This window comes from Benincasa hispida, chromosome 8 (genome assembly GCF_027475165.1).
Source record: "Benincasa hispida cultivar pf3 chromosome 8, pf3_genome.v1.1, whole genome shotgun sequence".
In the NCBI taxonomy this organism is placed as follows: Eukaryota; Viridiplantae; Streptophyta; class Magnoliopsida; order Cucurbitales; family Cucurbitaceae; genus Benincasa; species Benincasa hispida.
The window spans coordinates 64,350,063-64,367,812 of NC_143485.1; the positions used below are offsets into that span (position 1 = coordinate 64,350,063).

A 17,750-nucleotide genomic window follows, 5' to 3' on the forward strand; every position below is an offset into this window, starting at 1 on the left:
GCCAATAATTGTTCAATAAATGAGGAGGTTTTGAATTTAGTAAGATTTTGGAAGGATTTGTGCTAATATTCATTAAGAAGAATTAGTAGGATGAACTGAGCTGAGGACTGGAAAAGTTGAACAGTTTGAAGTGGGGATTAACCTTTGATTGATCTTATGGACAGGTTTTGCTAGCAAAGAAATTCAACAAACAACTTGCCTCATGTTTCAATGGAACATTTTCAAACCATTTATAGTGTTTGAAAAGTCGATTACTAGCTTTAGCTACCAAATCCTTGCCAGGATCCATCCTGTTTTTCACATCTAGCATTTACGACGAACTGAAGGGACCAAATGCAAAACAACCTTAACTACTTGTTGTCCAATAGAGTTAACACTGCCACTGCTTCCAGCAACTGTACCTCGTATCTGACTGATTGGCCTCAGCCTTCAATTTATTTATCAACAACCAAGGGAGAGTTCGAGAGTTCCCTACCTCTCCAAAACTTCTCAAAGAGAATGTTTACAAGATCAGGCAAAAAGATAATCACTCCTTCACTCTTCATTGTTTACATACTCCTCACCCTCATGCCCCAACCTCTCCTAATTAACAATATTTCCTCGGGCCCACCTTATAACTAACATTTCCCTCACACACACTCACCTCCTCTCTTCACACGCTTTCTCACATACATTAAATATGGGGCCTATCATTACCCGTCCCCCAAAGAGCCACCTTGTCCTCAAGGTGGAAGTCAGGGAACAGTTCATTGATAACCGAGGTCAGCTCCCATGTAGCGTCGACTGGCAGTCCATTCTCCAAACAAATCAAAACTTTCATAGCCCCTTCATCAGTTGGTGAATTACGTGAACCCAATACTTCAACTATTTGCAATACATACGTCAAATCTAGCGTAGATTAGGGGGAAGTGGCAACAAAGGCAGATTGGCCAATTGCTTTCCGCAATAAGGACACATGAAAGACAGGGTGGATACCTGCATTTGGTGGTAAGGGCAGGTGATAAGCAACTTTCCCCAGTCGAGCAATGATCTGATAAGGACCAACAAATCTTGGGGCCAGCTTTGGGTGGTTATGCTGTGCTAATGAGGTCTGCCGATGAGGTCATAGCTTCAAAATAAACCCATTCATTCACAACATATTCAACCTCATGCCTCTTTTTGTTGGCGAGCAGGCACCATTCTTTACTGAGTTTTCTGTAGTGTTGCTTTCAACTTAGACAACACCTCATCTCATGCTTTTAATTGTTGATCCACTTCACTGACAGAACACAACCCCTGTTCATAACACGGCATGGGAGGTGGGGAGCGACCATAAAGAACTTCAAATGGGGTTAAGCCAGTAGAAGTATGATATGAAGTGTTGTAGCTAAATTCCGCCTATGGAATCCATTTCGACCACTGTTATGGTCTCCCCATTACAAAACACCTCAAATACGTCTTGAGGCCACAGTTCACAACTTCCGATTGCCCATCAATTTGTGGGTGATACACCGTACTCCGGTGTAACTGGGTGTCTGTAACCGTAAACAATTCTTCCCAAAACAGACTTGTAAAGATTTTTTCGCAATCAAAGCTTCTTGGGTAGCTGTGTAAATGCACGATTTCTTTAACAAATACAGCTGCCACCATGTGCTTCGTAAACAGGTGAACAAAATGTGCATATTTTGATAATCTATCTACTACTACCATTATCTTGTCAGAATCATCAGATTTAGGTAAGCCCTCCATAAAATCCATTGTGTAATGACCTCCAAACCTTATCAGGAATTGACAACACTTGAAGAACACCAGCCAGAGCTAAGGTAAAATACTTAGCTTGTTGGCAGACAACACATTCGGCCACAAATGCTTAGACGTGAGCTCTCATACATTGCCAATACACCTCCCTAGCCAAGCCTTGATATGTCTTAAGAGCTTCCTAGGCCACCGATGGAATTATTGTGGAACTCCGTGAGTAACAGGGGAATAATAGGTGATGTTGTCGGAAGTACAAAATGCCCTTTATAACACAAAAGGTCGCCTTGCAAGGAGTAACCAAGGGGGGTCTGTTGCTCGTCTCGAAGTGCTTGACAAATCTCCTTTAATGCATCATCAGCTTCAACTTGCTCACAGAACACTGTATATTCAAACCCTCTATGTTACTAAAGACCCCAAGTTCTATAGCCGTTGGTAATCGAGATAGTGCATCTGCAGCCAATTCTCCATTCCTCGTTTATATTCAATTCCGAAGTCATAGCCCAATAGCTTGAATATCAGCGTTGATATTCCCCGACAATCACCTGTTGTTCAAGCAAGAACTTCAAATTCTTTTGGTCAGTACCTATGAAAAAGTGCTGGCCCAACAGATATGGTTGCCACTTCTGAACTGCAAACACTATAGCCATTAATTCACGCTCATAAACTGCCTTTAAAGCAGTGGGTTGGTGGAAGCGCTTGGCTGAAGAAAGCCAGAGGTCGTTCATTTTGCATCAACGCTTTCCCAACACCCACCTCTGAAGCATCTGTCTCTACCACAAATGGTTCTTTAAAATTTGGCAGGGCTAAACAGGAACTGAAGCCATCGTGGCCTTCAATCGGTGAAAAGCTTCTTCCGCTTTCAGATTCCACACAAAATTCCCTCTCTTCAACAATTGAGTAAGAGGTAATGTTATCAATCTGTAGTTCGCAACAAATTTTCTGTAATGTCCGATTAACTCCAAAAATCCACGAAGCTCTTTAATGTTTCTAGGAGTCGGCCACCTTTCCATAGCCACAATTTTTGCAGAAACCGCCGCCACCCTTTCCGCTGATACAATGTGTCCTAAGTACTCAATACACACTGCCCTACATTGCCATTTTTCTAAAATTGGCCACAAATTGGTTTTCCATCACTTTGGTCAAATGACTTACATGCTCCTCCAATGAAGCACTGTATATTAGTATATCGTCAAAAATCGAATGCCTAGTCGAGTCCTAAAATTCCAATCTCCTCGAGATGTCTTCCTCCAAATTCATTCCCAACTACAAAACTATTCTTCACAGTTACCCTTTTGGGTTTTTGGATATTCCTCCTTTGTTCCCAATCATTCTCCTCATCGATCTAAACTTGGTCCAAAATCTATTAAGTGCATTTTTCTAGGTTTTGCATCACATCAAAAGGGGTATAAATGTTCCCCAATTATTAGATAAACGTATACTTCAATGGATGTTACCTTCTTTGAAAACCAACATTTTTTCACCAAGTCTCAAATTCAGGGGGAGAATGTACGAGAATTCGAGCCATGGGAAGTTCGGCCTACCTGTCCCATACCTCCTACTCACATCATATCCGAAGTTTTAGCTCCTTCTCTAAATGAGCTACCTAATCCCGTGTCAGTCCCACCTATTGCTTCTGAACTTGAAGTCTCACAAGATCTTGAATCTGAACCTTTAGTCTCACAAAGTCGAACTCCTATTGTTTACTCGAGAAGGAAAGAGGCTACCTTACAAGACTCTGAATGTCAACTACCTGAACCAGACACATCTTCTTTGAATTCCACTTATGAGAACATCACTTCTATGGTGCCTTTGATTGATGATACATCACTACCAATTGCTAAAAGGAAAGGTGTTAGAAGTTGTACTAGCCATCCAATTGAAAAATATGTGGCATATGGAAAATTAAATTCGTCATATAAAGCCTTCATAACTCAGTTGGACAATATTCAAATTCCATACAGTATCCAAGATGTACTTAAGGATCCTAAGTGGAAAAAGGTTGTAAGTGAGGAAACTAAAGCTCTTGAAAGTAATGGAACGTAGACTCTCATAACACTTCCTTCTGGAAAGAACCCTGTTGGCTGCAAATGGATTTTCGCAGTTAAATATAAGTCAGATGGCAGTGTTGAAAGATTCAAAGTAAGACTTGTGGCTAAAGGCTTCACTCAATCATATAATATCGATTATCATGAGACTTTTGCTCCTGTTGCTAAATTAAACACTGTTCGTGACCTTTTATCTTTAGCAATAAATCCAGATTGGCCCCTTCATCAACTTGATGTTAAAAAATGCCTTTTTGAATGGTGATCTTGAAGAAGTTTATATGCAGGTTCCTTCTGGAATGGAAAATGAGTCTAGCAAATACTTGGTATGCAAGTTGAGAAAGTCTTTATACGGATTAAAACAGTCTCCTCGTGCTTGGTTTGATAGATTTGCCAAAGTTATGATTACAAGTGGTTATCATCAATGTCAAGCTAATCATACTCTATTTGTGAAATCTGCAAACAACAAAACTACAATCCTGATTGTATATGTAGATGACATCATCATCATTGGAAATGATCTATGGGAGATCCTTAATTGAAAAGATGCTTGCAATTGAGTTCGAAATTAAAGACTTGGGAAGTTTGAGATATTTTTTGGGATGGAGGTGACGAGATCTAAAGATGGCATTGTCATCTCTCAACAAAAATATATCCTAGACTTGCTAAAGGAGACTGGAAATCTGGGGTGTAGACCGGCTAAAACACCTATGGATCCAAATTTAGGCCAAGACCAAATTGAAGGGATTAGCCCAGTTGACAAGGGCATGCATCAAAGGCTTGTGGGAAAGTTAATTTACTTGTCACATACCAGATCAAACATATCATATTTTGTGAACATTGTTAGCCAACACATGAACAGTCCAAATGAACATCATCTTAAGGTTGTTAACAGGATTTTAAGATACTTGAAAGATACTCTAGGTCATGGACTATTATTTAAAAAGTCATCAAACAGAATGGTAAAACTTTATCCTGATGCTAGTTGGGCTGGAGAGCTAACTGATCAAAGATCTACATCTGGATGTTGCTCTTATGTATGGGGCAACTTAGTCACCTAGAGAAGCAAAAAACAGTCAGTTGTAGCCAGAAGTAGTGCAGAGGCTGAATATCGAGCTTTAGCATTGAGAATTTGTGAAGGGATGTGGATTCAGAAGCTTTTGGAAGAACTAAGGATAGAAACTCAAAGTTCGTTGAAAATACTTTGTGACAGTCAGGCAACAATCAGCATAGCAAAGAATCCTGTCCATCATGACAAAACGAAATACATAGAGATAGATTGACATTTCATATCTGAGAAGGTCAACAAGAACATAGTGGAACTAAACTACGTTCCGTCTCGCTTACAAACATAAACTGAAGTTCCTTCTTCTTGCACTGATGGCCGAAGCTCAATTTCCCATGGCATTTGACGCATAAGCCCTTTTCTTTCTTGGCCCTCATCTCTTCCTCCGTTAATCGACGATAAGGGGACTATTATTGCTCTTTCCACTATTGTCCCACTTTGGAATGATTGTTGTCGAAGATCCTCCCAAGTTCCGATTAGAGCTTAATGTAAACGATCGAGTGTTGGTTGATCTGATCGACCCACTTGTTCCACCCGACTCGTTGGACCCAACCTTTCCCCTTGAAGTGTTTGACAAGCTACAACCCTTAAGCCTTCGTTGTTGAATTATTTAGTCTTCTATTAATTGGGTCATAGTCATCTTGGCCTTTAGTCCCACTGGGTTCAATTTCCGCATCTCACTTTGGATCTCCTCCTTCAGCCCACGCACAAACTTACTTTCTAGGGCTTTATCTCCCAATTCCTTCAATCTGACTAAATACTGCTCAAACCGGCGACAATATTCCCTCACTGTTTTCTCTTGTTGCAGATGCATCAATCTCGCGTAACGGTCCACTTCATTCGCAGGCATGAATCTCTCCAAGAACAACACTCAAAATCAACTCCAACTTCCTATCGGTTTCCACTAGTCCTCTCACCGATACCAATCCAACGCCTCTCCCTCTAAACATAATACAACCGCATCCATCTTATCTTTCTTAGATAAATAATTGACGACAAAATACCTTTCAATTCGATGCAACCATTCGTCAGGGTTTTCATTATTTTCCCTCTTGAAAATCAGCACTTCGAGCTTCTGTAATCTCATGTCGAACAGAGGGACCTCCTTACTCCCAGGTGCGTTCTCTTCTTTCGCCGACTCTTTCGATGACGTCTCAACAATCCCTTTTCCTGTATCTGTCACCATTCGCTCCGACAAGGCCAATCCTTTCTCTATCATCATGGCATCCAATCACAACAAGATCAAGCTAATTGACCCCTTGACCGACTAAATTTCACTTGCCAACTCACCAATCTTCCCAGTTGCCTCATCGAGTCCTGAATCCACTATTGTCCGTAACACTATCTACTTCTCACTGATGTCCAACGGTTTCTCCTCCAACGCCACGGTTCTGCTTTCCATCTTTCCCACCATGTCCAAGATCTACTGCTCTGATACCAAAATTGATAGGCCTTAGCCTTCAATTTATTTATCAACAACCAAGGGAGAGTTCGAGAGCTTTGTACCTCTCCAAAACTTCTCAAAGAGTATGTTTACAAGATTAGGCAAAAATATAATCATTCCTTCTCTCCTCATCGTTTACATACTCCTCACCCACGGGCCCCAACCTCTCCTAACTAACAATATTCCCTCGGGCCCACCTCATAACTAACATTTCCCTCACACACGCTCACCCCCTCTCTTCGCATGCTTTCTCACACACACACACTTTCTCACCCCATAAGAACTCTGTATATTGAAGAACTATCAATATGACAGAGCTTTAATTCTAGATATCCTTGGGTTTTTCTTGTGCTTGTATCATTTTCTGCAGGTTAGGAAGCCTGGATACCTAACATGACTCCCTAGTTTAAGCAACATGTAGGAAAGTTCCAATTTATTTGGAAGTGCAATCAATAGCTGAAGCAACCTGGGAATTTGAATCAATCTCTTTCTTTATTCAGTTTGAGGACAGGAAACAATCTAAAAGGCAAGATATTTGATATGTCTTCAGTGCAAATTGTACAAAATGAAAGGAAAGGAAGATGAGGCCATGTGAATGTCAACGAGACGACGCCAATGATTGTTACATGATTAATTGGGTCTCGAATTTAGTGGGTATAAATTGAAGTAATGTGGATAGTTAGGAAGAATAAGAAGGATGAGCTGAGATGGGAGGGATTATAACTCCCCAGCTACTGAGAAGCTAAACTCAATTAGTTTTCCTTACTTTTGAATGAGAATATCCATTGAAGGCCGAACACATTCATCTCAGAGCTTGCAGATCAGGATAGCACATGGAACTTGAAAATAAACAAATATAACGTGCTGAAATAGAGCATCTATGGCCTGATGGATACTACCCGACAGATGAAAAAAAATATGATAAATGCTGCGATTTTTTTAACTCATTTAAATGCCCTTCACTCATAGTGAAATTCAAGTAAACTGAACTAGTTTACATGATCATACAAGTAATATAGAGTAAGTATAGTAAACACTACGCTGCCAGGTAACTATGAAATTACCATCAACATAGGTCCTATCTTAGGAAATCAAGCATCACATGACAACTATAAATCTGTAGAGAAGTACCAGAAATTTCAAACTTATCAAAAGGTTTGCTTCTTTGATGAATTTCATCAGTGCACTGGAACTCTCCTGGGCGGTCTGCTTCTATGTTTGAAGTTCAAAATAATGTCAGTTCCAGCTTACTAAATCAAAAAATAAATAAACCGTTGGCACAGTATATAATATGATCGCAAAATGACATTAAATGAGTTAACAATAACACTCAATATTACAGAGAGAATCCCAGATGAGGAATCTAGCAAACCCAATCCCCTAGTGCCACTTGGGGAAATGTTATGATACAGATGAGATATACCTTTAACTTTAAGACAACTCAATAAGATAGTTGGCTTAAAAGAATAAACAAGAAAATAATGGGCACCTAGGAACAAAATATGTTGAAAATAAAACATTCAGCTTTTCAGGCTTTCTGTCAGCCTCATAATCCTAACAAACATATTGAGACTGCAACACCAAAAGATGCATAGTGATTAAAAAAAAAAAAAAAAAAGTAAACAAATATGTCAAGAGCCTGAAGTACATGGAAAAGAAATTGTCGATGAACCTTTATAGTAATCAAAACTTTACTCCAGTGATAGAAAAGGGGAATAAAGAATGCTTTCCAATTAGAACAGATGAGAAACTAATAAAATTACATAAAACCCTATCAAGATAACTCCAAAAAGAAGAAACGAAATTCAGCAAGATGAGCTCAGAAACATCTCTAAGGAAACAATAACAATACTGCAAAACATTGACAAATGCTAGTAGTTCTGACACATCACATGCAGTTGTTTGCATTATAGATGAGATACGCAATTCTTCAAAAGAACATACCTGAATTTATTAATCGGAGCCCTTCAGCAAATCAAACAATCCACAACAACTAAATATAGAGGTCCTCTGTGACATTAATGGAGCTGAAGCCGAAATCTACATAAATGATGAAGCATGGTTATATTTGATTTATTGGGACTTGCACCAAAGCACAACCGATAAAATAACTTAGCCATACCTGCTTTTTAGAGCATATTGGAATCTCTGAATCCTTAGAAATAGCATCATCTTTATTACCAGTAGCACCAACAGCAGGAGAAACTGAAGAAAGAAGCTTCTTTCCTTCCAGATATTTGAACCCTTGTTCCTTCATACTTGAAGACATCTGATCATTCTCCATTGCCACAGCTAAAACTTTCCCCCCGTTTACTTTTGGTAGTGAATCAAAATTAGTGAATGATGATGCTCTAGTTCCATCGCATTGGTTAGACATCAAAGTATTTGCATCAGTATCAGAAGCCACTAAATTCTCACCAGCTGCAACTTTCATGAGGCAAAATTTCTCTATAGACAGAGGGACCTCATAATTAACTGAATTAGGAACCTGAGTAGTTTCAACAGATGAGTTGGTGCACTCCCCAACTGATGCAGATTCATTTATCCCAATGGTCGCAGGTGAAGATTCATTAGGCTTATCATTGAAAACATTAGATGACAAATAGGCTTTCGCTTTCTTGTCAGTAATACTACACTCCTTAGCTGAACTACTGCTAGAGTTCTCGTCTTCCCTTTCATCATATTTCTTCCCAGATTTAATGAACTCGATGCTGATGCTTTGACAAGCATTATTTTCTGTGGATGTTAATTCCTTCTCAACTTCAACAACACCATTGCCATCAAATCCAAATTCATGGATAGTCTCATTGGCTCCTTGAATTCTTCCTGTTCCCAGAGATTTTTCCTCATCCACAGTAGACAAAACTGGTGATGCATCAGAATCATTATTCTCCAATCTTTCATTGTTCCCATCAAGCGGATCGTGACAATTATGCTGATTATAAATGGCATTGAGCTCCCTACTCTCAGAGTTGCTCCCGTTCTGACTTTTAAATTCCTCGTCTGCTGCAAAAGGTAGTTTCATTTAGAAGTTACAAAATTAATTATGCAGAAAGTGATGAAAGTCGTCAAAACAAAGGGAATCTCATCTCCCCACCTAACACCCAGGAAAACCAAAGCACCAAAAGCCACTGTTTAGAATAGATATCTAACAACCAGATCAATAATAGATATAAAATTACAGATTTTAGTTCAACTACACAGATAAGTATAGATGGGTTTGAAGGGATTGCAGGTAGTGTGCAGGAAAAGTAGATGGCATAACTTCATTTAACCAAAACCTCAAGCACTAGAAGTAAAGCCAAAAAGAAAAATGGCATTCACAGCATAGCCAACAAGCAAAGAATGAGTCATCTTGAGGGATGAAAGCAACTCGATCGCAAAGGATCAACCAAAGGAATGCAAGATAGACGAATTATGAAACCCCCATTAATCCAAACTTGATAAACCAATGAAAAAACAAACGAAAACGCCAGAAATGCAGCCTACAAATACTTGATTAAAGCGAAGTAGGTAACTGTAGATAAATTCCAGCGGATCATACTGAAAAATAAAAACCTAAACAACAACAATCATAGATACTTGACAAAGTATTACTTGATGAACTGATTTTAGCCTCCTTTTCCATCTTTTTCCTGGCTGCTTTTCGCTTCTTGACACCTGACGGCATAATTAGCACCTTTCTCGAGAGTGGATCAATGGGGTTCTCTAAAAGAAGCCAAGAAGGCGCCTATGGGCTATCGCAGCTAGTGAACGAAGAATTTTCTCCCTTTGAATGTGCAATTACGGAGACAAACTCTGTGAGAAAGAGGGAGAGAGAAGAAGGGGAGAGGGATGAAGGGAAAGAAGGGGAAATGGGTGGAATGGAAAACAATGGAGGGGGAAATTCAATGGGAGATTCGAGAAAACGCCATTAGTAGAAAAGCAAGTGTGTTTATAAAGTAGAAAAATGTTGTTGGTTTGGTTGGTTCCATTCCTTCTTCTTCTTCGCGGCTCTCTGTTTTGAATGAAATAAGACAAAGACAACGCCATCATTTTTTCAATTTAAATTAAAGTAAAGGCAAACCCAGCATTCACTTGTTTGTTTACACGTCAAAGCTTTTTTTTTTTTCAATTTCTTTTTTTACTTGGAACTAAACTTCGAACCTCGAGGTCAAGACTCAAGATTAGAAACCTTCTAGGGTTAAATTATTTTAATTTTCACGTGGTTCCAATTTTAATATTTATCCTCGTTTAAAAGTTTAACGTGTACCATCTAAAGTAAGTATGTAATTACAATTACTATTGTAGTTCAAAATTTCGGTAGGGGAGATTTTTCATTTTTCTCCCAATTTCAAAATTTTCATCAATATTTCGATATTTTTATTGAAATTTCGATTTTTTTTAGCAAGCTATGCTAGCTCAATAGGAGTGTAATATGAATTTTTTCTCTTTTATAATAAAAAATCTTTATTTTCATTCAAATATTTTTCTATTGAATTTTCATATCATTTTATCACAAACTTAAGTTAATGTGGGTTTTATAATAATCTTCTCATTTTCTCTCAAACTTTATCTACTTGTAGAGTTTTATGAAGAAATCGAATTCCTTGTGGAAGCATGTAAGTGTCGTGCAATTGAAATTTACAAAATAAATAATTAATTCTAAACATGCTTCTGTTGAGTGTAAGAGGAAGAGAAGAAAATACTTACCCTTGTAGAAATCTTTCTTCACGAAATTCCTCTCCAAATGTCACGAACATAGGAACTCTCTCCTTTGATAGAACAACATTAACAAGCAATCAAAACTCCTGAACATCACCACGCGACCACCTTGTCATTCTCAGGAATGAGGAACGGAGGATGTGAGGCTCCTTCTTGGTTTTTGGAATAGGGAATGAGAATGTTGAGAAGATGATAGGAGACTTTCTCTTGAGAGAGTTTTTCTAGAGAAAAAATTATTTCTACGTATTCTCCTTTATGTGTTTTCACAAAGCACAAGACGAGTGAAGGACTAACTTCCTCACACCTATACCTAGAGATGTCCATTTAACTCACAAGGCCCCGCTCTGAAGTGGGTGGGGAATCCCTAATTAGACGAGGAAGGAGGGAGTGGGGAGAAATTTTTTTCCATTGGCTAAACGAGGATAGGACGGGGAATATATTTCCCAACCTCAGCCTCATCGCCCTTGTTATACATATCTAATTTTTATATAAGGTTTTAATATATGTGTGTATATATATAGATATATAATTATATATAACTTTTTATTTGATATATTTATTTCTTATTAAGTAGAGATTAGGATATATTGTTGTAATATTTAAATTTTAATTTTTAGAAATTATGAAAATTAAAAATTTTAATCACATATTTGTCACATATAAGTAAGATATTTAACTATTTAAGTAAGAAATTTTGATATAGTGATTTAAGTTTATTATTATTATTATTATTATTATTTTTGTAAAAAATCTAAATGGGAAAAATTTCTCCACGGGGAACCCGCTCCGATCCGCGTAGAGAATTTCATAGGGATGGGGAATGAAATGGGTAGCAGAGACATGGGACGGGGAAGCCAACCCCGACCCTGCCCTGTCCCCTAGATCTACATACACTAAATAACTCCCCTACAATAGGGAGTTATAATATTATATTAATTTATATATTAATAATATAATATTTAATATGATTAATTAACTAATTGATAAACTACATAATATGCATCTTGATCATATTAAAATTCAACTCTCTCTTATAACCTATAATTTTAATAAGAACTATATTTATATTAGATTTTAACATATAGTATTTATATGAATTTTATTCATATAAATAATATTTGAATCTCATTCAAATATTTATCTTTTACATAACATATAGGTTTAATTATAAATCATATTTATAATTAGCTATATATTATAACGTATCAATAGACATTATAATTTATATCAATATAATTAATACCTTAAATTTTCTTAAATAATTTGAACAATTCAAATTATTCTAAAAACGTTTATTCATTGTTTTTATCCTTATTGAGCTAATAAAGGAACCTTTAGACCTACAAATTAAAAGCTCCAATGATACGAGATTGATTAATTAAACTAATCAACATTCATTAACTGTCGATCACTCCACTAAAGACTGACAACTACTGTAACATCCCAAGTTTTATTTGATTTTAGTTTAATTTTCTTACATTAATTGGCTTTTTTATTGTTGAAGCCAAGGTTTGAGATCATTTGACGAGATGGTTAATTCAAAAATATTAATTGGGATATTTCAAAATTTGATTTTTGATTTAATTGAAATATTGAGGGAATTGAAATAGTTGTTAAAAAGAGAGAGAGAACAAAAGGGGTGTAAATAAATATAGGATTAGAGAGCTTTGACTTTCGTTATATATATGGGGAAATTTGTATGGATGACCCATTTTTTGGGCCCAAAATGTCAAATTACCCATTTTTAAAAAATAATGTCAATTGACCATCTACTGACATCATCGTCATACCAAATTACGTAAATTTCCCTCACAAGTACCTCATATTATAAGTTTGACTCTTGTCTGGTCAAACACTCTCCTTCTCGCTTTAAATTCCCTAGTTTTATGTGATTTCTTGTTAGTGTATGAATGATTTGACAATTTTCGCGACTGAAGCCTTAAATCAATAATACCTAAATACAATACAATGGTGATTTCTTTCAACTATAAACTCCATTTCAATGGTGATTACTTCCCTGGTTTTCGACGGTGTTTTGTTGAACGGAGTTTTTTCGAACGAAGATTTCCAATACTAAGATTTTCGGTGTTTCATTATTTTGAGTATGTTTCATTATTTTTGTTGTGTTATTTCTGGAAAGGTAGGAATTGAGCATTACGAAATTTTGTATAGGAAGAGAGAGAGCAAGAGATAGAACGAGAGTAAGAGAGAGCAAGAGTAGAAGAGAGAGTGAGATTAAGAGAGAGAGCGAGATTAAGAGAGTACACTTCAATTACTCGTACAACTTAATGACAGATGTTCTCTTGCTTTGTAGGATGACAGAAAAGTGTCTACTTATTCGATATGGAGGTGATTGGGATGAGAATGAAAGTTCGTATATTCGGGGCGAGTTGACAGGAATCATTGTGCCTATTACATTGAAGTATGAAGAACTTAAATCTCACATTTTCAGGGTTACAAATGTCAGTTCTTCAGAGTTTGATCTTATAATGATAGTTAAATATAAGCTTAAATATGAAGCCCCTCCATAGTACATAAGGAATGATGATGTTGTTCGCTTCTTTCTTTTCCAAGAAGAGCTTAGTAGACTTCAGTTATCTGTAACGTTAAAATCGAATCAGAACGAAAATATTAGAATGGTGTTTGGAAATGTGAGTTAAGATGATATGACTATGGACAGATAATACGAGGAATCATACGAGTTTCGTCGGGAAGAGAATGATATTCCATTGTCTACCAGCATTGTACCATCAACATTATCACTAGACAACGACCGCACTAATTCAGCAAGATTGAATTTAATGAATTACAGTGATACATAATTGGGCAGTACTTCAGTTGTTGGTAATGAGAGATCATCTAGACTTGATTATATGGATTGTGGTCATCCAGAGCAACGTTATGGTCCTTCAGTAAATGGTAATGAGCAACCAACGGGATTGAATGAAATGGATCGTGATCATAAAGATGTGCGTTGTTCTATAGCAGCTTCAGTGGTTCCACCATATGTGTCTTCAAGTCATAGGGGGAAAGTTGATTATGTCTGATACCTCTTCATCTGAGACATACGTTGAAGTTGATCAACTATTTTTTAGTAAAAAGGACTTGAAAATGTGATTATTTATTTTGTCCATCAACAAAAATTTTGAATTTAGGTCAATAAGTTAACCAAATTTTTGTTCATTGTCAAATGTATTGGGGAGACTTGTAAGTGGAGTCTTCGTGCAGTAAAAATGGAAGGGTCTGATATATTCAAGATCACAAAATACTCAACACACATGTTCCATCGGAATTCTGAATCACGATCATAGACAAGCAATTGCTATGGTTGTTGGTCAATTGATTAAAGATAAGTTTACAGGCATAGGACTTATTTATAAACATTGTCATATTGTTGAAGATATGACGAGAGATTATGACGTGTACATAAGTTATGATAAAGTGTGGCATGCAAGGGAAGCCGCATATGATCTCACTATAGGTACTCTAGAATACTCATACTCCATACTACATACTTATGGGGAAGCGTTAAAAATAGAGAATTCGGGTACAGTGTTTGAGATCAAATTTGAAGATGATGTGCCTTTTCAAGTATATGTTTATGGCATTAGGGCCTTGTATTAGAGGTTTCGCAAGTTGTCGACCTGTGATAATTATTGATGGGTCGCACTTGAAAGGAAAGTACAAGGGGAACATATTGGTTGCAGTTTCTACGGATGGAAACAATCAATTATATTCATTAACATATGCAATAATGGACAATGAAACCGATCGATCATGGAAATGGTTTATGTTGAATTTGAAATACAGTATCAGAGAACCCGATAATATGTTGTGTCTGATCGGATGGTATCTATCAGCAATGCTATTCGTGTATTTTTTTCCACGACATTTCATGGATTATGCACGTGGCACATAGAACAGAATCTTATTACAAACTTTAAGGATAGTACGGTTGTTGGGATATTTAGAGATATAGTAAGGGCATTTCACATGACAGAGTTCCAGATAAAATGGGACGAACTTCGTAGTTTTCGAGATGGTGCTGTCGAGAAATATCTAGAAGACATCAATCTTCAAAGATGGGCATGGATTTACCAAATAGAATGAAGATATGACAACATGACATCTAACAGTGCAGAGTGTTTCAATTTATTTAAAGAGTATCGGCTATTGCCCATAGTATGCTTGATTAAACGTGTTAGAGGAATTCTCCAATCTCGCTCTCTCGATATCACTCTCTCTCAAAATCTCACTCTCTCAATGTTTGAAGTTTAAACCTTGAACTTTGATATAATGTTTTATATACTATTGATATAATGAAAAGAGCAATAGCTCAATAATACATGTTCTGATAAAATGTATAATATTGAACTTTGAACTTTGAACTTTGATAAAATTGTTTTATACATGCTTTACATACATAAAAAATACATGTTTTATACACATAAAAAATACAAAGTGTTCGCCCACAATTGACACGCTACCTGCATCCTATATTCACTCATTTTTCTTCTGAGTGATTACAGAAGGATCAACGCTAGTCACCAAATGTTCTAGTAATTTTATTGCAAATATGCCACAATTAAGCGACTCGTGTTGTATGTTGTCGTTCATAGGTCGGGTGATTTTCCAACAGGATGTGGATAGGTCCGGCTTTGAACGATCCACGTCACAGTAGTGAAGTAGAGATGGTACTATGACAGCCAATGGCTCCAGCCAAGTCCCCAGCTTCATCATTGGTGTGTATGACGGAAGTGAATTGAACACGAATATATGGCCTTTGTTAATGTCTACTGCAAGGACCATCCAGTGCTCATTAATGTTCATTGTTGTATACATGAAATCCACATCTACCCATTTGACATTGAATTTACGGTGACATAGTCCTTGTACGTGTCTCCATCCTCCCATACTAGGGCAGCCTCCCATCTCAGCTTATTCTTTATTCGTTTAAATACCCTGCTACGAGCATTAAGGTGACTCTGCAAAATAAAATGAGAAGTTAAGTAACGAAATATATCATAGTAAAATGGCTTTGTACAACAAAAATTTTACCGTTACTCCAATTGGCAAGATGGTGAACTTGTACATGCACATGTTAGGTCGGGTATAAAACTTTTATTTCATAAAATGAAATAAAGTATTTATGGTCTATACAAAAAATTACTATGTCAGTCAAAGTACAAGATATCCAATTGTAAAGAAGTCAAGATTAGGAAACTTACATCACACTCAACCCACGAACTCGGTTCAATCAATTATTTGAAAAATTGCTTTTATGGTGGATTAAAGGAATTCTCTCGAACCTCGTTATTGGTATTCTCATGTGATCTAACCCATCATTTCTATAAATATATTAAGTAGAACGTCATGTGCTACGATGTACCCGACAATCGCTCTGAACAGTGATGTAGGCACACCCGGGAGAGGATACTTAATCTTTTCAAACGGAAGGTGTACCCTAGAATCCACACTTTTCTTCTTTAGTTGAGCTAGGGTGTATTTATCAACACCTTTCCTTTTATGAGTAGTTCTTCAAGATTCCTACATAACCAAATAACAAAAAATCATTCATCAAGAAATATAAAAATATATCATTTCAAATCACGAGATATAAACAAAGATTACTAGTCAATAAGTTACTCACTAATGTAGGCCTCTGGATGTGAGATGTCAGTAGGTGAGGTAGGCACGTCAGACTGTGTATGTGGGACATCGGCCTCTATAGGTTAGACATCGGTGCGTGATGTTGTGGTATCGGGCTCTAGATGGGGGATGGGAGTAGGTGTAGTGGTGGTATTTTGAGACCCTACAGGGAGGATGAGAGTATGAGAGGCAGTCACATCAATGGTATCGGGATCCCGAGATGGGATGAGCGACATTGTGGCATCATCACTTATATGTGGGATGGGTGTCTTGTCGTCTCCTCAATCACCGTGGAACCCTTCAATTAGTAAACTAAAATGATGAGTTCACGAACATGTAAAAACATAAAATGATAGTAAATGCAACCTTGCACATAGACTGCAACAGTGACAGGATGGCCGACAATTGTCCTTTCATGTTTGTCATATTTTCCTTGATCTTGGATACACGACTATCTAAACTCGATATATGACCATTCTATTGGGATTGGGGTCCTAATTCTCTCAGAGTCTCGTTGTTTGTAATGATACACATTGTTTTATGAATAAAATCATTGTTATTTCATTATGGCATTTACTCATTTTCAATAAACAAAGCTCCATGGTTATCTTATGTAAACTTAAGCATGTATATGTGATATACAAGTGGATTATGCCTTAAGTGATAACCTAAATAGGTCTGTAGTATAAGGATTAAGGTGGGATACCTGAAATTGGTGACACTACGGATACGGCTGATGCTTGAATTTTATGAATAGAAATATGGATGATATGTGTTGATGGATTGCGTTGTGCACTCAAGTTTCCCCAGCGGAATTCAAGTGTAAATTCCTCTGAGTTTTCTGGTAAGTCCAGGGTCAAACATAGGGACTTGTGAAATTAGTTGCGTTGATAATGTTTATGAAAACTTTGTGGTAACCAATTAAATAAATAAAGTGTGGGTGTGTTGTTGCGTTGATAAAAAAGAGTAAATAAAGGCGGCGGATTTGAGAAAAAGAGTTGTGTTGATAAATACAATGAGTATGCAATGAACAGGTTGAGAAGATCTTTAGCTAGCGTTACTCGGGAATGCGTCAAACTTTGCGATCATGTTACAACCATGCACAGCA

The 17,750-nt window shown here is 37.1% G+C and overlaps 1 protein-coding gene across 10 annotated transcripts; it reads right to left on the reverse strand.

The window, feature by feature from the left end:
- Positions 1 to 6,063: 6,063 nt before the first annotated feature.
- Positions 6,064 to 10,319, reverse strand: LOC120083616 (uncharacterized). Of its 10 annotated transcripts, none has more exons than XM_090316117.1 (4): positions 9,887 to 10,312; positions 8,412 to 9,292; positions 8,234 to 8,329; positions 6,064 to 7,495 (listed from the first exon to the last, which is right to left on the reverse strand). In XM_090316117.1, the coding sequence occupies exons 1-3, from the start codon at positions 9,957 to 9,959 to the stop codon at positions 8,243 to 8,245; spliced, it is 1,041 nt and encodes a 346-aa protein (XP_090172243.1). In that variant the 5' UTR covers positions 9,960 to 10,312; the 3' UTR covers positions 6,064 to 7,495; positions 8,234 to 8,242. The 10 variants fall into 10 exon arrangements, with proteins under 10 accessions (XP_090172243.1, XP_038895376.2, XP_038895373.2 ...); XM_039039448.2 differs by having other exon boundaries at positions 7,264 to 7,501; positions 9,887 to 10,319; XM_039039445.2 differs by having other exon boundaries at positions 7,264 to 7,498; positions 8,412 to 9,295; positions 9,887 to 10,313.
- Positions 10,320 to 17,750: the final 7,431 nt, after the last annotated feature.

Excerpts from the sequence above, each read along its gene's own strand:
- LOC120083616 (XM_039039445.2), bottom strand. The coding sequence starts at position 9,959 with ATGCCGTCAGGTGTCAAGAAGCGAAAAGCAGCCAGGAAAAAGATGGAA. Across the intron at positions 9,296-9,886 it reads GGCTAAAATCAGTTCATCAA|CAGACGAGGAATTTAAAAGT; the intron begins GTAATACTTTGT and ends TACCTTTTGCAG. Across the intron at positions 8,330-8,411 it reads CAATATGCTCTAAAAAGCAG|ATTTCGGCTTCAGCTCCATT; the intron begins GTATGGCTAAGT and ends TCATTTATGTAG.